Raw genomic sequence first — 25423 nt, 5'->3', positions numbered from 1 at the left:
CAAGTTTCTTGGTTCACACAAAGGCAGGGGTGTCAAACTCAATCACATAAGGGGCCGAAATCTGAAAAAAAGGCTAAGCCACGGGCCAAATATTTAATTAAGATAATTAGGGGCCATTTAATTAAGGTATGCCAACTGATTTAGCATGCGCTAAATGCGTACCTTAATAAAAGGGCCCCTAAGTGACTAAGGCTTATGGCCTCTTTTACAAAGCCACGCTAGCAGCTGCGCTGTGCTAACGGCCCCGAAGCCCATAGAGATTTAAAGGGCTTCGGGGCTGTTGCCGTGTGGCTTTGTAAAAGAGGCTGTTAGTCTTAGAAGAAGTATAGGGTTACAATGGCTCCAACTCCACACCAGCTCTGTGGTGTAAACAAAATAAATATTGTCATCACAAAACAGAAAATAAAATTATTTTTTCTACCTTTTGTTGGTCCCAGGCTCTGGTTGTCTTCTGATAACTCGCTTGCCAGTGTCTTCTGCCCATTTGTCGTTTTCTTCTTTCTCCATGCTAACCATCCATCTTCCATTTCTGTCCTCCCCTTCCGTTTCCCTTCCCTCCCTTGGAGGTCTGGCATCTTTCCTTTTTTTCGTGTACATATCCGCAGCTGCAGCGATGGACCCCACCATCCCCAGATCCACCATCTGTCCTTTTCTCAACTACCCTTTCATCCAGCATCTCTCCTTGCTTCCCCACCACCCCAGGGTCCACTATCTCTCCGTTTCTCTATCCCCACTCCACACCATCCCTTGTGTCCAACTTCTTTCTCTTTCTGTTCCTTCCCTCTCTCCCTCTCCTCTGTTTTATTTCTTCTCCACCCCACCCTCCACTCAGTCCGGCATATGCACATCTGGACCCCTTCTTCTCTCCCTCTGGGTAATTCTACACCAGGGCCCGTCCCTGTCCTGAAAGCCTGTATGTTCCCCCCCCCCACCCTTCTTCTTCCCAGTCTCACCGTCAGAATTGGACCACTGTTCCTACCCTTCTGGCCCACCGGCACGAACTGCTACCGCCGCTGCTGCTCTTCATTCGCATCTGCCTTCACCTGGTCTCCTCTTCAAAGCAGCCTGCTGATGATCGCTGGCGGGCTGTAGCGAACCTCGCAGGCCGCTCTCCACCTCGGTAGCACGTTCCCTCTGACGCGATCCCATATGACAGAGGAGGGGCGGGATCGCTTTGGAGGGAACGTGCTACAGAGGTGGAGAGCGGCCTGCGAGGTTCGCAACAGCCGGCCGGCAATCCTCAGCAGGTTGCTTTGAAGAGGAGACCAGGTGAAGGCAGACGTGAATGAAGAGCAGCAGCGGCGGCAGCGATTCGTGCTGGTGGGCCAGATTTAATATAAAGTTTAAAATATCTGGCGGGCCAATTTTGAACACCCCGCGGGCCAGATTTGGCCTGAGGGCCAGAGTTTGACATAGCTGCACTAAGGTGATTAGATGCAAATCCAGATATGCACTAGAGTTTCAAAACAAAAAACATATCCTACTGCTCTTAGTATCATTTTTGAAGCCTACATACCTGCAAATATTGCACTGGTCTCTGTTCCTTCAGCTCCATCTGGACTAGTCAATGTGAAAAGTTCATAGAGATCATTGGACTTGAAGAAACGTCTTTGTTTAGGATCTTTGAGTACTCTGTTTGTTAAAAACTGTTTGAAGATTTGTCTGGAGATATACCAAATACAAATATATTAATCTCAAAATAATTTTTTTGACATTCAAGGTCATGTAGAATTTTTGTAAAAGCTAAAAATGCATTCTAGTTTTAGCTTTTACTACTAATTATTTCTAGAGTGCTACCAGAGGTTCACAGCGCTGTACAGAGTCAAAGGAGACAGTCCCTGCTCGAAAGGGCTTACAATTTAAACCAGTGGTCTCAAACTCAAACCCTTTGTAGGGCCCCATTTTGGATTTGTAGGTACTTGGAGGGCTTCAGAAAAAAATAGTTAATGTCTTATTAAAGAAATGACAATTTTGCATGAGATAAAACTCTTTATAGTTTATAAATCTTTCCTTTTGGCTAAGTCTTAACAATAATATTGTAATTTATAGCTAAAGAGACATATGATCAAGAAACTGTTTTATTTTACTTTTGTGATTATGATAAACATACCGAGGGCCTCAAAATAGTACCTGGCGGGCCGTATGTGGCTCCCGGGCCGTGAGTTTGAGACCACTGATCTAAACAGATAAGACAAACAGGAAGCCAGGGTGCTACATCAAAAAGGTGGGTTTTCAGTCTGCTTTTATCTTTTCCTCACAGATCCACTGTACATAATGCACAAAGGTTACGTGTGTGCAATGCACCTATTTAGGACATGCTGGCATATTTAAAGTCCACTTAAACTAAGCAGATTACAGGAGTAGCATCCATAATTTAAAAACAGTCAACAAAATAGCATACACGATTATAAACAAATAAAACAATCCAAATAAACATTTCAAATATACATGCTTCTCATCCTCACTAACAAAGCCTTACTATACACACATTTATTTTAGCACTTGCTTAATATGTTGTCATCTAAAAGCTTAAGTATTCAATCTGCAGAATGGCTGACATTTCAACTGCAACCAACCTCAGTTATCATATTTACATTTAATTGTATGTTTGGTTTTGTACATATGTTTCCTTTTCCTCTACCCCCTAATCTTCCTTCATCCTTTTCCATCCTTTCTTCTCGCTGACCAGTTGTGGCTTTAAAGCTAAAGGAATTGGCTACAGTGACCTTGGTAACATGACAGTCTACAATTTATAGACTCTAATTTACTGGAGGATTGGGCACAAGCAAACTAAAGGCCACATGCCTATTTCTCATTCTGCCAACAGATTCCAAAGGTCCTATAAAATGGTATTAAATCATGTTCCTGCATACTGAACCCTGAGGAACAACAAGCAAAGATAGTAAAGAGAACCAAAATAAAAACAACTTGCTTTTTCAGACTTCACTATAAAACATCAACACATATAGTTTCTGCAAGACACAGTGACATATTTGGAATATAGGGCTTCTTCCATCCTATCTGCCTCTTATATTACATTACTATTCATATTTCGCCAAAGCCCTTATGAGATCATGGCAGATCACAATAACTATTGGGAAACTATTGGATTTCAGCAAAGCCTTTGATACAGTTCCTCATAGGAGGCTGTTGAACAAACTTGAAGGGCTGAAGTTAGGACCCAAAGTGGTGAACTGGGTCAGAAATTGGCTGTCGGACAGACGCCAGAGGGTGGTGGTTAATGGAAGTCGCTCGAAGGAAGGAAAGGTGACTAGTGGAGTCCCTCAGGGTTCGGTGCTGGGGCCAATCCTATTCAATATGTATGTAAGTGATATTGCTGAAGGGTTAGAAGGAAAAGTGTGCCTTTTTGCAGATGATACCAAGATTTGTAACAGAGTAGACATCGAAGAGGGAGTGGAGAATATGAAAAAGGATCTGCAAAAGTTAGAGGAATGGTCTAATGCCTGGCAACTAAAATTCAATGCAAAGAAATGCAGAGTAATGCATTTGGGGATTAATAATAGGAAGGAACCGTATATGCTGGGAGGAGAGAAGCTGATATGCACGGACGGGGAGAGGGACCTTGGGGTGATAGTGTCTGAAGATCTAAAGGCGAAAAAACAGTGTGACAAGGCAGTGGCTGCTGCCAGAAGGATTCTGGGCTGTATAAAGAGAGGCGTAGTCAGTAGAAGGAAGAAGGTGTTGATGCCCCTGTACAGGTCATTGGTGAGGCCCCACTTGGAGTATTGTGTTCAGTTTTGGAGACCGTATCTGGCGAAAGACGTAAGAAGACTTGAGGCGGTCCAGAGGAGGGCGACGAAAATGATAGGAGGCTTGCGCCAGAAGACGTATGAGGAGAGACTGGAAGCCCTGAATATGTATACCCTAGAGGAAAGGAGAGACAGGGGAAATATGATTCAGACGTTCAAATACTTAAAGGGTATTAACATAGAACAAAATCTTTTCCAGAGAAAGGAAAATGGTAAAACCAGAGGACATAATTTGAGGGGTGGTAGATTCAGGGGCAATGTTAGGAAATTCTACTTTACGGAGAGGGTGGTGGATGCCTGGAATGCGCTCCCGAGAGAGGTGGTGGAGAGTAAAACTGTGACTGAGTTCAAAGAAGCGTGGGATGAACACAGAAGATTTAGAATCAGAAAATAATATTAAATATTGAACTAGGCCAGTTACTGGGCAGACTTGCACGGTCTGTGTCTGTGTATGGCCGTTTGGTGGAGGATGGGCAGGGCAGGGGAGGGCTTCAATGGCTGGGAGGGTGTCGATGGGCTGGAGTAAGTCTTAACAGAGATTTCGGCAGTTAACCCAAGCATAGTACCGGGTAAAGCTTTGGATTCTTGCTCAGAAATAGATAAGAAGAAAAAAAAAAAAAAAAATTTAAATTGAATCAGATTGGGCAGACTGGATGGACCATTCGGGTCTTTATCTGCCGTCATCTACTATGTTACTATGTTATGTTAGGCCAAGTTAAACATAGTGCAATACAAGTAAATTCCTTAAAATGCAATAAACACAGATCATAACCTAATTTCAAGATAAAAAATTTTTAAATACAAATATTTTAAAAGCTTCCTAAAAACCATATATCAAACTTCTGATCTAATTAAAAATGGTAATCATTCCAGATTAGAGGTGCCTGATAATAAAAAGATGCATTGCTTTGAGTAAATAACCTAACTTGTTTTGGGGAAGAAATTGAAGGTAAAATTGCTTCCTCAAAACACATCCTGATCTGCTAATAATATGGTCCTTGGCCATATAGAATATTAAAAACCATCACACAAAGCTTAAAATTTATCCTTGTGTGTATTGGCAACCAATGTAATTTGATGATATGACGTAATTCCATCATATTTCGAAATTAAAAAAAAAAAAAAATCACTCTAACTGCAGTATTCTGTACTCTCTTCAACAACCCCTTTGTACATTCCAAATATATTATATTACAATAATCCAAAGAAAATATAAGTGATTGAATTATAATTGCAAACACTACAGTATCAAAATATTTACATACTGCCCGCAATTTGCTTAAAAGGCCAAAAGCTTTCTTACTAACCAATTTAATCTGATGTTCCATAGTCAATAAATTATCCAGTTGAATTCCTAAAACTCTAGTTTGCATATCAGACATAATTATTATGACCTATAAGCAACAGAAGATCTGATCTAGCTAGATCCCGAGATCCTAGACTGAAAAATTTAATTTTTCTATGTTTATTTTCAATTTATGGGTCAATACTCGTTATTCTTTACAGTGTTAAGTATTGTTTTTAATAAATCTAATCTAAATCTTTATTGCCAAAAGGTAACAGAATATTAATGTCATCTGCATAAATATAACTAAACATGTTATATAATTAAACTCGTATACTTCCAATGCTCTTCCTATAGATTGCACCATAACATTAAATAGTATCAGGGAAAGGGGCAAGCCTTGTTGCACCCCGTAGCCCTTTTTTTTAACTAGTAGATAGTTGACCATTCATTTTAACCTTACATAATCGGTGAGATAAAAACCCACTTACCCAGTTTAATACTAATGTTCCAACATGGGATAGACAATGCATATTGTAAACTAATGTATACAAAACTCTCAAGAAGAAACCAAGAGTGAAAACAGTTCATCACAGGGGTAGTGCTCATAGGAGACATTCAATGAGCTCCATTAAATAAAGGCTCAACATTTGCACAGACCTGTGGTAAATCTTCTCTTCAATAGTCCCCGCAGTAAGCAGTCTGTACACTGTCACCTGTTTCTTCTGGCCTATTCGCCAAGCACGCTCACGAGCCTAGAATACGTCAAATACAAATGGAACTCAGAAGCAGAACCACATTCAGAAACAAAACTAAGTCATCACTCATTGTTTCACATCTGGTTATTTACAAATACAGCTGTTTAAAAACATGTTACTACCACTTAACTACATATCAAGTTTCTATTTCACATTAATAGTTTCTCCAAGATAACAATTCCTTGTGTTGCAGCTTTCCATTCACAGATACTGTTTTTATCCACACTTCAAAGAGTGTGCATGTCTTTTGTCAAGGGTCAATCATTGTCTGTCATTACATATGTAAACTGTATGTTGTGCATATGTAATCAAAATCTTTACGGGAAGAAAGGAGCAAAGAGCAGAAACAGGGCAAAGAAGTCAGGCCACTGAAGAATAATAGAGCTGATAGTGATGCTACGTGAGCTTGCTCTTCTTTATTTGTTTACACAATATATTCCTATTCAATTATCTCCTTGAACTAGGATCATTTTATTGGCTAAGCAATCTCTGAAAGCCTTTATTGGATAAGTGTTATTTATTTATTTATTCAATTTTCTATACCGTTCTCCCAAGAGAGCTCAGAACGATTTATATGAATTTATTCAGGTACTCAAGGTGCTGAGGCTGTAGCTTTAACCACTGCGCCACACAAGTCCCGGCACCCAATGGCAGCCCTTGGAGACCTCTACAGAGGCTCTCATCAACTAGCTTTTTTCCTGCTACTCTCTGCCTCTTTAACCAAGTTCATGACAGAAAAGGAGAAGCGTATAGGAAGAAAAGCCAAAATGCTTGAACATAAGGCATTTCTCAATAGGTGAAAAGAATGTACAGTGGAACCTTGGTTTACGAGCATAATTCGTTCCAGAAGCATGCTCGTAAACCAAAATACTCGTATATCAAAGCGAGCTTCCATTATTTCCTATGGGGAAACTCACTTTGATACGTTCCCACCCCCCCCCCCGAGGCCATTGGCGCTGCTCCCCCCCACTCGCAAAAACCCCCCTCCGCACGAACCAGCACCCCACCTCCGCGCGAACCGGCACCCCCTGCCCGAACAATTTAAACTTACCCCCCCTCCCGTCTGGCACCGGCATGCAGCCCACAGGACGTGCCAGTGCCGCTAGAAGATCTTCCTGTTTCTGCCGGCCTTGAGCATGATCTCCGAGAATCTCGGCGAGAGGGAGAATTAGAAGTCCTTGAGCATGCGCAGACACCTGCCTGAAAGCTGTAATAGCTCAATAAAAGCCCTGTGCTCCTCTTCCAGAGGTCATAAGTTCAAATCCCAATCAGCTCCCCAAGCACATACTCTAATTGTGGCATTCTACCTTGCAGGTGCACCTTGATGATCTCACAATGAGGTCACCATTGTACAGCTGCAAACCTCCATTTGCAATGAAGTAGAAACCATGCTAAGGTCTGTATCAGTTTTTTTCTGTTTTTAACCTTTTGCAAATGAAGTTATGTATGCAAGCTATATATTTTTGTCATGTGCTTTCTTTGCTTTCAAGAATGAGCTGATTGGAGCACCATTTAGCCAGAAAAAAAGGGTAGCTTTTTAGCAAGAAAACTAAAGCTATGTTTTTCATGTGCTGTGCTTCAGTTAATGGATCTTTTCCTTTAATTAGCAAATAGCATTCCTAGTTGTCCACAAAAATAGAAGGTTTTGCAAGCAATATATCTGTTTTGATGTTCCCCGTTTATGCGGTGCCTTATTAAATGTATTTTGAGCTTAATAAGGAAAAAATAAATCCCAGAGAGCTATTTAGCAGATCGCATTAAGAACGTCCAAAGTGTGCCTAAGTTTCGTCCATAGAACTCAGATCTATTTGAATCCCAAACTAAGCTCAAAAGTAGACCTGGTTTTCATTTGCCTACAATATAGGCATCAAATGGATGTCCTAGATCGCTAAGTTATGTAAATGAATCAAAGGATGCCCAAATTGAGTTTTAAACATGGGCGTCCATGAAATTGTGGCTGCATCTACAAAGTGGCATCTACGTCCTTTAGATGCCTAAGTACCAATTATCACTTAAGACCCTTAATTGGCTCATTAACTACTTAGATTGGATGCCTAAAGCACATCTAACTTTAGGCATGACTTAGGTGCACCTTTATAGAATTGGGACCAGTGTGTCTATCTTTTGAACCATTTTCAACAACAACATAAAAAACACATGTCCAAAAGAAAAACACGTAGAACAAGTCATTAGGATATAGGAGGGGCCAGCATCCCTAGTAGACTGGCCACAGACATCCCAGCAGAGAAGTGGGGCATTTTAGGGGGCACTATAATGAACCACCCAAAAAATGTCCCAAGTGCACATCTCATCATAGTGGTTGGCATGGAGTATGGGCCTGAGTCCCCATCTCTATGGTTCACTACACCGCCCATCAAGCTAATCCAGGAGCCTACTTGCTGTTCTACCAGGACTGGTCATAACATCTAAAGCTGTCATACATGCAGGTATGTACTGTTTCATTCATATATTTGGGGGTTGGGAGGGTGTCTGTGACAACTGGGGGAGGGAGGGGTCATGTTTACATCCCTCCAATGATCATCTGGTCTATTTGGGCATCTTTATGGAACTTATTCGTTGTTAAAATAGTTCTAGCCCCAGATGTCCACATTGCGCCCTGGAGGTATTCTTCAATGTTCAATTATGTCAGAAAAATGTCCAAGTCATAAACCTGCCTTAGTCCTACCTACACCACACCTCTAACATGACCCCTTGAGATTTAGACGAACTGCAGATGAAAAGGCACAGAAATCCGCCTAGAAAATAGTTTTGAAAATAGCAAATTGGAAGGGTTTGGTGAGAAAAATGTCTATTTGCCCCTTTATGTCCCAAAGTGTGTGTACATTTTCTAGAACAAGCACAAATTTGTGCATAATCAGAGCTTGTTAAGGCCAATTATTGATCGCTATCACCAATTTAGTCAATTACTTTAGGTATAGATCTATGGTCACATTCAAAATTGAACACTAAACTTTGGGCAACCTATACAGAATTTGGGGGCTGGGTACCTAAATTTATAAAATACAAGCATTTACACAGATGGATGTACACTTACAGGTGGAAGTAAATTGCTCAAAATTGCTCAATAATATTCTATTATAACTATCCAAATTGTTGTGAGACACATTAAAATCTCTGAAGACTTGGCTAAAGTACAAGTCACAATTACCCACAACAGGTAATATAGAGAGGTACAAGGGATCTCAAGCGCTCACAGCTAAAAGTCCGATGTTTTTTTCAGGAGCGAAACGGAGATCTTCCGTCGTTAAGATTACATATTGAAGCTAAGTACTTCTATAATAACTCTTATAATGTGAGAGTATTTGCATAAGAAATCACTAAATTATAAACAAATAAATAATATATATATAAAAAATCTTTGAGAGTGTATTGGACTTATGATAGCTCACTTTGTAGCTATTAGCCCTGAAAAAAACATCGGGCTTTTAGCTGTGAGCGCTTGAGATCCCTTGTACCTCTCTATATTATCTGTTGTGGGTAATTGTGACTTGTACTTTAGCCAAGTCTTCAATAATATTCTATAACATACATGCACATAAATACCTTAGCGCTTAAATGTAAGGAGGGTCATCAGGAAGGAGCATAGGCAGAGCTGACATTTAAACATACAGCTTACAGAATATACTAAGTTGTGTGCTAAAGTGCTCCTTTTAGGCATGCTCACTTAAGCCAGCTGCAGTCCTGGCATATGTAGCATGCCTAAATGAAGACATGTTCTTATAGAATATTACCATAATTCTTTTTAAAAAAAACAAAAAACTTTATTCATTTTCAAATTGAACAAGTGAACAAAAATACATTATACAAGTAATTTCAAAATATCACTATAATATCTAGCACATAAAAATCTAGCAATGTAATAACCCCCACCCAACTATCCACCCTTCATCACATTTTCAACCTAAATAGAATATATATATGTTTTATAACGTATTATAACATATTTTATAAAATTATTCCCAACTCCCCCCTCCCCCCTTGAGTGTGCTATATATAACTAAGAAAGATAAGAATGTTTTTATAGAATAGACTCACTATCTGCTTTGGCTGGGCACCTAAATTGCGATACCCATTTACAGAATTGTCCTTATCCGTGTGCAACCTAATTAATGAGCTGTTAATAATTCAAGGCATAGGAATAAGATGATAGAAGTGATGGGAAGAGGTAAGGTAGATCATGTAGAATTCTGGTCACATTACGAACTGAAAAATACAGAGGGACAAGAAGATAATTTTCTATTTTATTGGGAAAATTTAAGTAATCAAATTTTAGATGAACTAGCACCTTATAGAAAAATAGTCAGGCGAGACAAAACACACAATAATTGGTTCGATGCAGAACTTTTAGAACTATAAAGGGCACTCAGATGGATGGAGAAGGTCTGGTTGAAATCAGGTAAAGTAGAAGACAGAACTAATTGGAGAATGAAGCTTAGAGAGTATAAAAATATGATTACGGAAAAGCGTAGTAGATATTATAAGGAAAAGATAGGAGACGCAAAGGTAAATAGTAGAGAGCTTTTTAAACTGGTTCATGGGCTATTTGAAATGGATTCCAAGAAGCGACCAAACAAGGAAATTATTCCATCTGCTGACGAATTGGCGACATTTTTTAAAGACAAAATTAATGGTCTGCAAATTGCTTTTAGAGATCAAGTAAAGAATGACCAAGTTTTTAATTTTATTAATCTAACAGGACAATTAGAGGGAACAAGGCTAGATATGACGTGAGAAAAATTCGATGTCCCAGATTGGGAACTTTTTAACAAACTATATTCAAAGTATGCAAAAAAGTATTGTCATTTGGATATATGTCCAAGGAATGTATTGATGAATGCTTCGCTTACGTTTAGAATCCAGCTCTATAAATGGATTATTTTTCAACTACAGACCGGACAATTAAAAAAAAAAATTTAGGAAGAATAATAATAACTCCTATAGTAAAAAACCCAAAGGAGTCACTTACTAATTTAAAAAATTATAGACCAGTTGCAATTATCCCATTATTTGAAAAAATAGTGGAGGGAATGGTAAATGCCGAATTGGTAAATTACTTGGAAAAATACACTATCTTACATAAAAATCAATCCAGGTTTTGTTCTGGACACAGCACAGAATCAGTAATAGCATCACTATTAAACCAACTTACCGTTTTGTTCAGTACCGGTACTAGTGCCCTGATCCTGCAAATGGATCTAAGCAGTGCTTTTGATTTAGGGGATCACGGTCTACTGTTGAACTGCCTGGATTCAATCGGGATCAGTGGTAAGTTAAAAGATTGGTTCAGAGGGTTCTTGGAACAAAGAACATATAAGGTGTCTTCTGAAGATGAATATTCTTCCTCATGGAAGAATTCATGCGGAGTACCACAGGGTTCCCCTTTATCTCCAATGTTGTTTAACGTCTATTTAGTGTCCTGGCGCATTTACTTCAAAGTCTACAAGTGACGTTCTATATTTATGCAGATGACATTTCTATACTGCTACCCTGTAAGAACATCTCAAATGAATTGATCACTCAAATTTCTAACATTCTGGAAAAGGTAAAACTATGGATGCTACAGGTTAGGTTGAAGCTCAATTCTGATTTTGGGGAGGCAAGCCCTAAAGAGAAAATTCAAGAAACAAGTATCCAACTGAAGGGCCAAAGCATCAAATTTGAAAATTCTAGGGATTACTCTGGACTGCACATTAACTTTTAGGAAACATACAGATTTATTAATTTAAAAAAAGCTATGCGCTATTATGGAAATGAAGAACTATCAAAAAGTTTTTTGATAGCGAGTCTTTTCAGGTACTAATTCAATCTATTGTACTAACAACTCTGGACTACTGTAATATAATTTATCTAAGGTTGCCTAAAAATATTATATTAAGACTCCGACTGGTTCAAAATGCTGCAGTTCACCTGATTTCTAATCTAAAAAAAAATATGATCATATTATTCCCTTTTATACTAAGTTGCATTGGCTGCCTTTTGGGGCCAGAGTGCTTTTTAAATTTGGGTGCATTTGCTACAAGGTTCTGTTTGGACTATCGCCTTCATATTTGACTTCCTATCTGAAACTTTCATACTCAACAAAAAGTACTAGAAATCCAGGTAAGTTCATCTTCCCTACTCCAAAGGCCTGCCATTATAAGCCTTTTTTAGACAGGACCTTGGAGTACCAGGCTGGGAAGATGAATTCCTGGTTAAGTCTGATGATTGTTCAATCTAATTCTTACCTTACATTCAGGAAAACATTAAAAACCTATTTATTTGGTAAACAAGATTTCTGATTTTGATATTTTTAACTGAGGTCTTATGGTTCTTACTCTTGTTCAAGTCAGTTTTAATTTTTTTAAATTAATTTTTATTACTTTTAGTATATAATTAAGTCTGTTCTAATTTTTTTTAACAATTTGTATTATTTTTAGTTTATAATTTTATATTGTATGTAGATAGTGTTTTCTGAAACCGTATCGTGTGCTGAAATGTCTCAGTTTTTTTCCTGTTATGAACCGCCTAGAACTACTGGCAGGGCATTATTATTGGCATTAACTAGCACTAAACAGGGTTTGAGTGAGGATCTGCCTGTGCACTGTTCTATAACACTGTGCCCTAAATTTTTGTGTGTGCAACTAAAAAGGGGTGTGGCTTGGCAGGTCAGGGGTGTTCCCAAAATTTAGGCATACTGTTATAGAATACCAGGGTTACATGACCAACTTGCACGCCATAATTTAAAACATCAGGCTTAAGGTCTCATGCTCAAGTTGGGCACAGGAATCAATGCTAAGAGCTATTTTATAGAGGGTGCTCAGCCCGATACAGAATAGTGTTTAGTACAGATTCTTCCTGACACCTAACTCTGGGCACCATTTACTGAATCTGACCCTATATGTGCTCTCCAGTCCAGGTTGACTGCAGCAGTGGCTAGGACAATTTGAAAGAGGATCCCATAGGGCAGATTTAAGTGAAATCAGCCACAAGGAAAGGGAGTCCTTGTTGGCTCAGTGACACCATGTAAACAGAGTCCATGGGAAGCATAAGGTCCATAAATTTATCTCATACAGATGTGCCATGAAGTTAAATGGATGATTGCTGCCATGAGGCCTAATGATCTTAATGTATCCCATACCAATGTCTTCTCATTCTTTATTCTTTTCACAAGAATTACGTTCACCTGAGTTGTATCTAGTGGAGCTTTTTTAATTTCCAATTTAAGTGATGGACTCGAGTGTAGTTGATAATGAATATTAGCAATTCCAATTCCAATTGGATCAAGCTCTGTGGTACCTTCCTGTGATGTGCTTCTGACCACTCATCTAGATTATGAATGCTTGTACATTCCCAGTTTGTATAAATATGCTGCCACAATAGCAAAGCATTTTATGTAAACTGATTTTAATAACAGGTTACAAATTACTAATGGTAAGTCTGCATATTTCCAGGAAAACAGGTAGCATAATAGAAGGCCCACTTCCTTGTTGGAGCCAACATCTTGGTCACATACTCATAATCCTAGCAGTGCTTTCTATTTGAAAATCTCTATATTCACCAGGAAATATGCAATGCATACTCTTTAAAATAACTTGGATCTAGTCCCCTAAAATCCTTCAAAAATAAAAACAACAACTGAAGTATAAGCCCTCAATTAAATCAGGAACTAACAATTTCTCTCAGTACTGAGGAGATTCTTTCCTTGATTTTCAACCCAGACAACAATCTGACTGCTGCATTCTATAAGAGGTGAAAAGATATACCAGAAATCTATTTCCTCCCTCATCTTACCTGTGTGTCTGTACTGGGATTCCAATCAGGGTCAAAAATAATAACTCTGTTGGCTCCTGTTAGGTTCACACCTAAACCGCCCACTTTGGTTGTAAGAAGAAAGACAAATATGGTGGTATCCTACAATAAACACAATGCACATTAAGAGAAATGAGACTCATTTATGAGCATGTAGTACAGTGGAACCTTGGTTTACGAGCATAATTCGTTCCAGAAGCATGCTCGTAAATCAAGTTACTCGTATATCAAAGTGAGTTTCCCCATAGGAATGAATGGAAACTCGCTTTGATTCATTCCACCAAACCCCCCCCCCCCCAACCGAGGCTACCGGCGCTGCTGCATCAGCCCCTCCCCCCCGCTCTAATCGGCATCGCATCCCCCGAACCGGCATCGCAACCCCGTGCTGAAAGCGGCATCCGCCCGCCCTTCCTCTCAAACACGCTCCTTACCCCCCTTCTGCTGGTTATGAGAGTGAAAGCAAGCTCCTGCCTCTTGCCTGGGATGGGCCTTGAGCATCTGCGCATGCTCAATGCCTTCTGGCTCTCGTTCTCTCGAGAGCCAGAAGGCCTTGAGCATGCACAGATGCTCAAGGCCCGGCTCAGGCAAGAGGCGGGAGCTTGCTTTCACTCTCACAACCAGCAGAAGGGGTAAAGAGCGTGTTTGAGAGGAAGGGCGGGCGGATGCCGCTTTCAGCACGGGGGTGCGATGCGGTTCTCGCGGGGGGGGGGGGAGGGGAGGGTTGTGATGCCGGTTTGGGGGGTGCGATGCCGGTTAGAGCGGGGAGGAGGTGCTCGCATATCGGAACATGCTCGGTTTGCTGAGTGTTTTGCTCGTCTTGCAAAACACTCGCAAACCGGGTTACTCTCAAACCGAGGTTCCACTGTACTACAAAAATGTTCAGACCAAGAATAGCTTTAAGTTTGGCTAAATGTATGCATATTCATGCTGTGTGCAACTTGGGATTAAAAGGTAGGGCAGAGGATTAGGCTGAAGATAAAGGCAAAATGCACACAACAGGAAACTGGAGGCCTACAAACTGGAATTAAAGGTATAGTACAAGCAGCAAGAATGTGTGTAATCAGACCTATAATGAAAAGGAAATGAAAAGTAGGAACCAAAAGCAGAATGCATAGTTATATATAGCAATAATATCAAGGATGGAAGCTTTTTTCATTTGATTCCTTGCACATCCGGGAGGGTATCTGGTTGGGGGGTGGGGAATTTATTTGGAGGAGTTAATTTATTCCATCTAAAATAATAAAATGGTAAGCCGCGCATGTGCAGTTCCTAAGTGTGCGCCGCTTTTCTGTGAGCTGTAGCGACACATAGGAAGTGCGCATGCGCGGTTTATGGTTCTTTGAAAGACGCGGCGGTGGCTATTCTCACGATCCCCGCCTGCGTCGGACTTCCGACGCAGGTGGGGATCATGAGAGGAGCCACCGCCGCGTCTTTCAACTAAAAAAAAAAAGTCAAGAACGAAGTTTTTTTCAATTTCAGAGACGCTGCAGCGGCTCTCTCTCTCTCCGGTCGTCGGCGTCATCTTCGTTCCTCTCCCCGGCACACCCGAACCCCTGCTCAGCCTCCCATCTGACCCTACCTTCGGCTCCCTTAGTTCCTTGCCGCCGCTCCTCTTCTCTTCCCGCCCCGCGGTCCCAACAAACGTCCTTACTCCACCAGGGGCCGCAGCACTCTAAACACGCTGCTTGGCGGTCTGCTACTGCCCTGATTTGCTCTGCCCGACACGGGCAGAGCAAATCAGGGCAGTAGCAGGCCGCGAAGCAGCGTGTTTAGAGTGCTGCGGCCCCTGCTGGAGTAAGGACTTTTGTTGGGACCGCGGGAAGGGGCGGCAAGGGACTAAGTTGGCCGGTAGTGCTGTTTTTCCGTGATGGAGGAATACGCAAAAAGAAAACAAAATAAAGAAAACGTTGGCCCCCGCCGAAGAAGTGGAAGGTGGAGGAGGGGCGCGAGGAGCCGGAGAGCTATATGTAAGTGTGTGTGTGCGCGTGTGTATAGCCGAGGAGGAAGTGCAGCAGGAGCAAGGAGATGGGGAGAGTGGATTTCCCCTACTTGGATGTCAGGCATCAAGAGTATTGGAGTAAAAGCTTTGGTCCTGTGATCCTCACTCTTTTCCTGGGGCTACTGCTGGACAGGGGGGGGAGCAGGACATAAAGGAGAAGAGCTACTGCTGGACAGGGGGAGGAGGGAATGGGAGGGGTGCTGCTGGACAGGGGGAGATAAAAGGAGAAGGGCTACTGCTATATGGGGGGAGCAGGGAAAGGGGGGGGAGTTGTTGCTGGACAGGGAGGAGGTAAAAATAAGGGAGAAGGGCTGCTAGCACCCGTTAATGTAACGGGCTAAACAACTAGTTATATATATATATATATATATATTGAATTCATATTTTATTGTATTTTGGATTAGTATTTAAGACAAGAAGGGGAGAAAATATTTTTTCAATGTAATAATTGTAAATTGACAGTGTGTTTTGTGCAGATTCTCTGATATAACATTTGTATTGCACTTTTAAAGTTTAAAAAAATCAATAAAGATTAAAAAAAAAAAGGATGGAAGCTACAGTGTTAAAAAGGGAGCACAAAACCCCATTTGGAGACAAACTATGATTTCAAGCACATTCTTTCCCTAGCATGTCTAAAGTATAAATTTGTCAAGTCTGGCAGGAAAGGGTGGAGAACGTCCCAAGTTTATTACATGTTTCTGAGTAATATATTATTTGCCATTTCAGTAAAAGGAAATCTGTAAATTTATAAGCTGACGCAGTTACATTAGACTGTGAGCTCACTGTATATAAACCGCTTTGACTGTTGTAAAACTACAAAAAGGCGGCATACGAGTCCCAGTTCCTTTCCCCTTTCCCTCAAGAAATAATGTCACTTCTCACCTCATTGTATCTTGTTATCAAGGGTTGTCTTGATGCTATTGTTGTGGTACCGTCCATTTTGAGGTAGGTGTAATTTCGTTCTCTAACAAATACTTCAAGGATCTGCAACATCTGTGATGAAAAAGGAATTCAAGTGATTTGAGGGCAATTTTATAACAGTGTCCTACCCATTGGTACACGTACATTCTAAATATTTAAGCAAAAATGTCAGCACCTATTCCAGACAGATTTTAAGCATGTTAAGGAAGCCACTGCATTGAGCAGTTACGACCTAGACCAGAAAGCATCCAATTTGTTTAGGTGTTGGGGAACAAATTTCTGAATTTCAGATTTCTTCTAAGAAAGTTGCATATTTACTGTTATTATGTGCCTTGACAATTTTTGTTAGCTAAATCTCTATATATACAGAAGGCAAGTTTAAATAAAGAATAACCTGAGCAAATTCCCAAGGGTAAAAATACTCTTCTTGGCAGGTAAAAAGGACAGGGATGGAAAGCATGCATATGGATTTCATTTTCAAATTTGTGATAAAGCAGATGCTTTGTGGATAGTTTTGTACCTTGTGATCTTTGTGAGCTTGAATTTTCAAAGGAAAACTCCAAAGGGTGTTTCTTCCTGAAAATGAATTTACAAGACCTACATACTACTTGAGCAGTTTCAATACTGTCTCTACTATGTTCAACAATATGTAATGAACCTCTACTATTACAATAGCAATATCAACACAATATAGTAGAAAAAGACAACCATGATCAAAAGACCACTTGTATCAATAAATATTGTTCAAAAGATTAAATATCCCAAAAATAGTGGGAAAAAAAAGAGACCTCAGATAACCAATTTGCTCTATGTTTCAGTACATACAAGTTCAGTAGTAGAGCATAGCAAAGTCTCTTCATTTATATTTCTTTTTTTTTAAATTATTTATTCATTTTAAATCATAAACAAGTGTACAATAATATATCCATTAAATTTCAATGAAACACTTGAAAATCTTAAATCATATCATCAAGAACAAAAGTATATATCCCCACCCCCCACCCTGAAATTAAGATTCATGAATCATTTTCAAACATACAGTAAGTGTACAGAAATATAATCATTATAATTTCAATACAACATCTTTCCAAATCATCTAAAATACAAATATTAATCCCCTCCCTTCCGCCCTACCTAAAGAAATAAAAACAAACTCTCAATGGAAAATATACCACCCCCACCCCCCCAATGCGTAAAATATAATCTCCCATAAATAGTGATGTCTACTCATTACAATATTTTTCCATTGGCCCCCAGATCTTTATAAACATTCTTATATTATATTATATTATATTAATATTATTATATACTTATATTATATACTTATATTATTCTTCATTTATATTTCAAAATTTCTCAAACATTGACCAAATGCAGCAAGGCACTTATTTTCATAGTTGTCCAGGACGGTTAATCACTGGCGTGCAAGAACTCCTGTAGCAAATTCCTCTTCCCAAAGACAAAAGCCCAACCAAACACAAGGAAAAAAATACTAATAAAGTTTCAGCCAGTGGTGGCCGGGACAGAAGGGATCCCTCCTGCCTCCTGTCCCAGACAATTCTAAGAATGTTTACCTCAGAAAGTAACTTTAAATACTATCTGAATGTAGATACAAGTGCACGTTCACTATTCCTTTTTTTAAAAAATCAAATTTCAAAATGATTGCATCCACAATATAGGATAACAATATAAAAAAATATTAACAGCAATATAAACAAAATGAAAAGAATTATCAAAATCCAGTCCACATCTAGGGGAACCAATTGGGATAAATACCAACAAAGTACAATACTACTACTATTAATTATTTCTATAGTGCTACCAGACACACGCAGCGCTGTACAGAGTCACAAAGAGTAAGAAAACAGTCCCTGCTCAAAAGAGCTTACAATCTAAACAGGCACAACAGATAAACAGGATGTTATGGAGACAGTTAAGGGGAACGGTTAATCAGCTGGCTGGGTTGGAGGGCAGAGGAGTAGGGTACAGACCTATATTTTATTGAACCAATAGACCCCCCCCCCCAACTACACAATTGACAAACACATATTGATTCCCCTAAAAAATGACTAAACACTTATAAATGAATCTCAAGAAAAAAGTTGCAGCCAGTGCTAAACTGTAGTCCTAAAAAATAGGAAAGTTTTCCTAGTCAATTGAACGGCTCTAGCCCAGACATTGGCAACTCCGGTCCTCGAGGGCCGGAATCCAATCGGGTTTTCAGGATTTCCCCAATGAATATCTATTCGTATGCACTGCTTTCAATGCATATTCATTGGGGAAATCGTGAAAACCCGATTGGATTATGGCCCTCGAGGACTGGAGTTGCCCACCTCTGCTCTAGCCATATAAAGAAACCTCTGAATCTGCTGTCCAAAAAAACATTAAAAAAAAAAATCACTTCTTCTTAAAGTAAGCTTTATCGCCTTCATGCAGAAAAGTAATTAGAAGGATAGCCTAGAGGAAATTGTATCAGAGGATTCTAAAGTAAGAAGTTAAAAGCAGTGGGAGCTGAAGGACCCAAAGCATCAGGGCCACCTTTCTGATCTGTTCACTGAAGTTTTTCAAAGCAAAAGTAAGATGGAACTTTCAAATCAGTGTAAGGTCCATAGGTAAAATATACACCTGGACTGTGCACTTGTTCAGCCAGGCTTAATTATACCCATAATGTGTGTAAGTATAGATGCCTAATCCACAAGATGAAGAGCCATTCAGATTAGAGAATGACATAGTGGATGTTACCCGCGGCTAGCCAAAACGGTGGAGGGGGAAAAGGTGCTCACTGCAGGTGCGGGGACAAGGCCACCCACCGTCCCATGGAATGGTGAATGGCCTTGTCCCTTCAGTTAAGGGAGGGAATGCGCGCAGTCACCGATCGCACGCAGCCCCCTCTCTCCTTCCTACGAATCTCCCTCCCTCCCCCTTACCTTTGCGGCACGTTTTAAGAAGGTAAGGGGGAGGGAGATGCACAGACCGCGCGAAGGGTGTGGAAGGGCAATGAGGTGGCAAGAGGAAAGGGTAGATGCTGCGGAGACGGGGACGGGGTGGTGAAGGGGATGGTGGTCTGGTGACGGAGCAGTGACAGGGACATATTTTTTCCCCGTGTCATTCTTTAATTCAGATATGTTAGCTGTGCTCTTACCTGCCTTGACTGCGTAAACAGCAGCACTCTGTGCCCCTGCCTGTGCCAGATCTTCAGCAGTGACTCTACCACGATCATCTTTCCAGAACGTCTCCAGTATCCAAACTGGTCTGTTTCCATCAACTCCTCATCAGGCACACCTTTCAGAATCTTGGGTCCACCTGAGAAGAGATCAGGGTGGTTGCAGATTTTTCTCAAAGCAATGAGTCCAGGGAAAACCTAAATAAAAGAACAGAGACTTTTCTATATTCACTAACTTTAACCAACAATGGTATGCAAAAAAGTGAGAAAGACAGCAGCAAGTGTTTGATATGATAAAACAAGGCCTTAAATTTTGTATTCAATCACAGTTACTTAAATTGTAAGCTCGTTGAGGCAGATGTTCATGTATGTCAGTGCTACTCAATTCTAGTCCTCAAGATGCACGGACAAACCAGGTTTCAGGAGGCAGTGAATGCAAATCTCTCATATGCATATTCATTGTGGATATCCTAAAAACACGGCATGCCTGTGAACCTTAAAGGTTACAATTGAGTAGCTCTGATGTACCTCTATGTATTTTGCTCTAAAGCAATGGTCCTCAATCCAATCCTTTGGGCACACCCAGCCAGTTGGGATTTCAGAATATTTACAATGAATATGCATAAGATAGATAAATCTAGATACAAAGCGGTGCATGCAAATCTATCTCATACATGGTCACTGCGGATATACTGAAAACCTGATTGGCTGGGTGTGCCCTAAGGACTGTTGAAAAGTACTGTTGTGAAATACTGAAATATCATCATCTAAAATGTTGGTGAAGACTAGACACTGATAAGATCTAATTGTCATTGTGCTTCACTGCATTTTTATCTACTGAGAATAACTGCTTTGGTATAACCAGAAATTCCACGGTATTTCAATGATTTTATCACAAAGACACACAGTTTGTTTGTCATTCAAATGCAGCTCTCAAAACTAGTGTCACAATGTTTGGGCCCTTATTTACCGTATATACTCAAATATAAACAGAGATTTTTAGGCAAAAAAAATGGTGCAAAAATGGGGGGTGTCTTGATTTATATTTGAGACTTGATCTTTCTTGCTCTCTCCCTCCCTCTCTCCAAAAATTACATCCAATCTTCACCCTTTCCATCCCCACTGCTAACCAGCACTTCTGTTCCCGAGCCTACCTAACCAGCACTTCAGTCTTACTACCTCCCTACCCACCCCTGCCCAATGGGCACTTCACTGCTTCCTCCTCTCCACATCTCTCATTCACCCCAGCCGACCAGGAATAGGCACAATTCTTTCCTGTCTGAAGCTGAGGCCAATGCTGTGTGTTGGGCCAGAGCAGGACCGTGTGAATGATCAAGGCTTGCTAGTTCCTGCCCTCTCTTAGAATCTTGGAAAATAGCCAACAGAGGCCTTGAGCATGCACAGATGTGCAAGGCCCGCTCTGACCCAACACACAGCATTGGCCTCAGCTTCAGACAGGAAAAGAACTATGCCTGTAAGAACAATGCTGGTTGGCCAGGGGGAGGAACAGATGTGCCGGTCATCAGGTGGGGAGGTGGTAGCACTGAACTGCCCATCGGGCAAGGGTGAAAACAAATGCAAGTTAGCGGGTAGGGAGGTAGCACTGAAGTGTCAGGCGGGTGGGGACAGGAAAAGAAGTGCTGGTTAGTGGTAAGGAGGTAGTAGGACTGAAGTGCTGGTTGGGCAGGTGTGAAAACAAGTGCATGTTAGCGGGTAGGCAGGTGGTAGTGCCAGTCAGGCAGGGTCGGGAACAAAAGTACTGGTTGGGGGCGGGATGTAATCTTCAAAGAGAGGGTATTTTGATTTACATTATTAGTGAACATTATAGAGGGGAAAAAGGGTTCAGAGGGTTGAGATCCAGAGTTAAAGTACTGGACCATGCAGAATTATTGTCTTTGTTAATGCATGTCATTTTAGTATTTATGTAATAGTATTGTAGCTATTCTTATATTTACTATATATTGTAATATTTTTAATTTATGTTTCAGCTATGCTACACATTAAGTGCCATATTGCTTGATTTTATCTTTATGATTTGTGACTTTTATTCATTTTTATGTCTTAGTCTTTTGTGTGGTATTATATACAAAAACTTTTCTCTGTTTTAAGGTTTATGTCAGGGAAGCAAAGAGGTTAAAAGGAGACATTGTAAAGTTAAATAATGTATTAAAACTTATGGCAAAAATGTCTAGTCTTTATAGAATGGCTTACAGTGATAACCCAAGTTTCTAACTTCGGTTTATATTTGAGTCAACCTCCCCATCCCTTTTTTTTAGTTACTTTGGTTACCTTGGTTTAAATTTGGATCAGTTTATATTCAAGTATACTGTATATGGTACTAAGATGAGTTAAGACAACAAAATGCATTAATTGTCAGTGTAGTACATCCCAAAAAGACCAGTAACTTTCCATAACAGGTGTTATTACATTACATCAGAGATTTCTATTCCGCCATTACCTTGCGGTTCAAGGTGGATTACAAAAGAAATAAAAAACAGAGGGTTACAATGGAAGAACATTTGTCTTTTCTGGAGAGGTAAAGAGTAGGTTATGTAGTTTCTGTGTGGTGGGAAGAGGAAGGGGGGAAGGACGGTAAGTTTCAAGTTAAGGCTGTTTCAGGAATTTCTTGATGAATGTAGTTTTTATTTCTTTTCTGAAGTTATGGCTGTTTCAGGAATTTCTTGAAGAGTATAGTTTTTATTTCTTTTCTGTACATCTTGTAGTCTGGTGTTGTTATCAGTAGATTGGAGATTTGGTTATCTAGTTTAGCTGCTTGAGTGGCCAGGAGGCCATCGTATAGTTTTTTCTGTTTTACTTCTTTGATCGAGGGGTGTGTGAATAGGGTATGTGTTTTTCTATGTCTGATTGAGGTGGTTTGGATGAGGCGGTTGTTCAGGTAGGTTGGGCTGTCTCCGTTTAAGGCTTTAAATAACATACAGTAGAATTTAAATAGTATTCTTTCTTGGATTGGTAGCCAATATGAGTTGATGTATGCTTCTGTAATATGGTCGTGTTTTCTCAATGAGTAGATGAGTCTCAGAGCTGTATTTTGGATTGTTTGTAGTTGTTTAGTCATTGTAGTAGGGCAGGGGAGGTAGAGGATGTTGCGGTAATCTAGTAGACTTAGGATTAGGGATTGTACTATAAGCTGGAATTGTGTTTTTTCGAAGAATTTCCTGACTTGTCTTAGGTTTCTCATCACTGCGAAGGATTTCTGTATTGTTTTATTTGCGGTTGCATGGTGCAGCATCGGTCTATAGTCATTCCTAGTAGTTTTATGGTAGTTATCCAGGTATGTTATCCAGGGAAAGCATGGTATGTTATCAAGGGAAAGCAGGCAGATATTCTCACACATGGGTGACGTCATTGACGGAGCCCCGGTACAGACACTTTAAAAGTGCATCGTGACTTTAAGACTTGAGAAAGATCGAGATAGCCCGCACCGCACATGCACGAGTGTCTCCCCGCCCGACGTAGGTGTGCAGTTCCTTAGTTCAGATAAACCAGCTAAGAAGCCAACCAGGGGAGGTGGGTGGGTTGTGAGAATATCTGCCTGTTGTCCCTGGATAACACCTGTTACAGTAAGTAACTATACTTTATCCCAGGACAAGCAGGCAGCATATTCTCACACATGGGTGACGTCCAAGCTAACCAGAATGGGATGGTGGGAGAGTAGGCCCTTAAGAAAACAAATGTTATAAAATTGACTGGCTGAAGTGCCCATCCCGTCTGGAAAAAGTTTCCAGGCAGTAATAAGAGGTGAAGGTATGAACCGAGGACCAGGTGGCAGCTTTACAGATTTCCTCAATAGGAGTATATCTAAGGAAAGCTACAGAAGCTGCCATAGCTCGGACTTTGTGGGCTGTGACACAACTCTCCAGTTGCAGTCCAGTCTGAGCATAACAGGATGATATATAGGCAGCCAACCAGTTGGTAATAGTTCTCTTGGAAATAGGATGCCCCAACTTGTTAGGATCAAATGCGACGAAGAGTTGGGAAGATGTTCTATTAGGCTTTGTTTGGTTGATGTAATAGGCCAAAGCATGTTTACAGTCCAGAGTGTGAAGGGCCGATTCTCTTGCATGAGAATGAGGCTTAAGGAAAAAACAGGAAGAACAATCGACTGATTGAGATGAAACTCTGTTACAACTTTCGGCAGAAACTTTGGATGCGTGCGGAGAACCACTTTGTCATGGTGAAAAACTGTGAAGGGTGGATCCGCCACTAACACTTGCAGCTCACTGACTCTCTTGGCAGAAGTGAGTGATATGAGAAAAACAACTTTCCAGGTAAGAAACCCGAGATGAGCTATGGCCATTGGTTCAAATGGAGGCTTCATTAACCTGGAAAGGATCAAATTAAGATCCCAGACAACCAGAGGGGGTTTGAGAAGTGGTTTCACATTGAAAAGTCCTTTCATAAATCTTGAGACCAAAGGATGAGCGGTTTACCCTCGACTGGAAGGTGAAAAGATGGAATAGCACTGAGATGGATTCTAATCGATGTAGATTTGAGGCCAGTCAGACAGATGAAGCAAATAATCCAACACTAGCTCAACTGACATGGAAGTTGGATCATGATGATGAAGAAACTAGGAAGAAAACAGAGCCCACTTTTGCTGATAACATTGTTGAGTGGCTGGTTTCCTGGAGGCGTCAATAATATTGCGGACAGGCTGAGATAGATGCAATGCAGATGGATTCAGGGTAATGATTGCAGATTGGGATGTAGAAGAGATCCGTGATTCTAAGTAAGCAGAGTAGGAAAAATTGGTAGAGGTGCTGAGCTGAAGTAGAAGGCAGAACCAATGTTGCCTGGGCCACTGAGGAGCAACTAGGATTATGGTGGCCGACTCTTGTTTGAGTTTGAAAAGAGTCTTCAACAGGAGAGGAGTGGGAGGAAATGCATAAATATTTGCGTCAAATCTAGAAGAAACGCATCCAGATAGTGAGGAGAGTAGAGTCTGTAGCAAAACTGGGGCAACTTGTGGAATGCCCTATTGTGCAGAGATGGGATGGAGAGCTGCACAGCTGAGTGTCCATTTGTGAGGCTGAAGAATTCTGTTGAGGTTGTCTGCCAAGGAATTCTTCTCTCCTTGAATGTAGACTGCCTTCAAGAAAATGGTGCGGGCAGTCGCCTAAAGCCAGATTTTTTGAGCCTCCTGACAGAGAGAGAGATCCTGTGCCTCCTTGCTTGTTTATGTAGTACATTGCTACTTGATTGTCCATGCAAAGGAGGAAGACTTGAGGGCTCAAGAGATGTTGGAAAGCTTTGAGTGCACAATACATCGCTCTGAGCTCGAGTAAATTGATGTGAAATTTGCGCTCCCTGGTGGACCAATGACCCTGAGTTTGAATGCCAATCAGGTGCGCCCCCCCAGGCATAAGGGGTTGCATCCGTTGTTATCACCTTGAGGAGGCAAGTGGAAAAGGAGATCTCTGGACAGATTGGAGGAGGTCATCCGCCAGTGAAGCGACTGTTGAAGAGACGAGGTTACTGAAATATGGTGTGAGAGACGATCTGTCGCTTGAAACCACTGAGAAGCGAGGACCCATTGAGGAGTGCGGAGATACAGTCTGGCAAGTGCGGTAACATGGACTAGAGCAGTGGTTCTCAATCCTGTCCTAGGGGGCCCCCAGCCAGTTGGGTTTTCAAGATATCCCTAATGAATTTGCCTGAGAGAGATTTGCATATAATGGAGGAGAGACAGGTATGCAA

General features: G+C 40.8%; 1 protein-coding gene across 6 annotated transcripts in view; it reads right to left on the bottom strand.

Annotated features, from left to right (window-relative positions):
* Positions 1–25423, bottom strand: part of ERCC6 (ERCC excision repair 6, chromatin remodeling factor) — a 200914-nt gene that overhangs the window by 27426 nt on the left and 148065 nt on the right. For all 6 annotated transcript variants that reach the window (XM_033941635.1, XM_033941630.1, XM_033941634.1 and 3 more), the window contains 5 exons: positions 19685–19903; positions 16504–16614; positions 13605–13724; positions 5716–5810; positions 1517–1662 (listed from right to left, as the gene is read on the bottom strand). In XM_033941635.1, coding sequence (XP_033797526.1) covers positions 1517–1662; positions 5716–5810; positions 13605–13724; positions 16504–16614; positions 19685–19903 — 691 coding nt within the window. The remainder of the gene's footprint in view (positions 1–1516; positions 1663–5715; positions 5811–13604; positions 13725–16503; positions 16615–19684; positions 19904–25423) is intronic.

Source organism: Geotrypetes seraphini, chromosome 4 (genome assembly GCF_902459505.1).
Source record: "Geotrypetes seraphini chromosome 4, aGeoSer1.1, whole genome shotgun sequence".
Lineage (NCBI taxonomy): Eukaryota > Metazoa > Chordata > Amphibia > Gymnophiona > Dermophiidae > Geotrypetes > Geotrypetes seraphini.
Note: the sequence above shows the minus strand (reverse complement) of the source record. Positions and strands in the feature narration are given on the sequence as shown.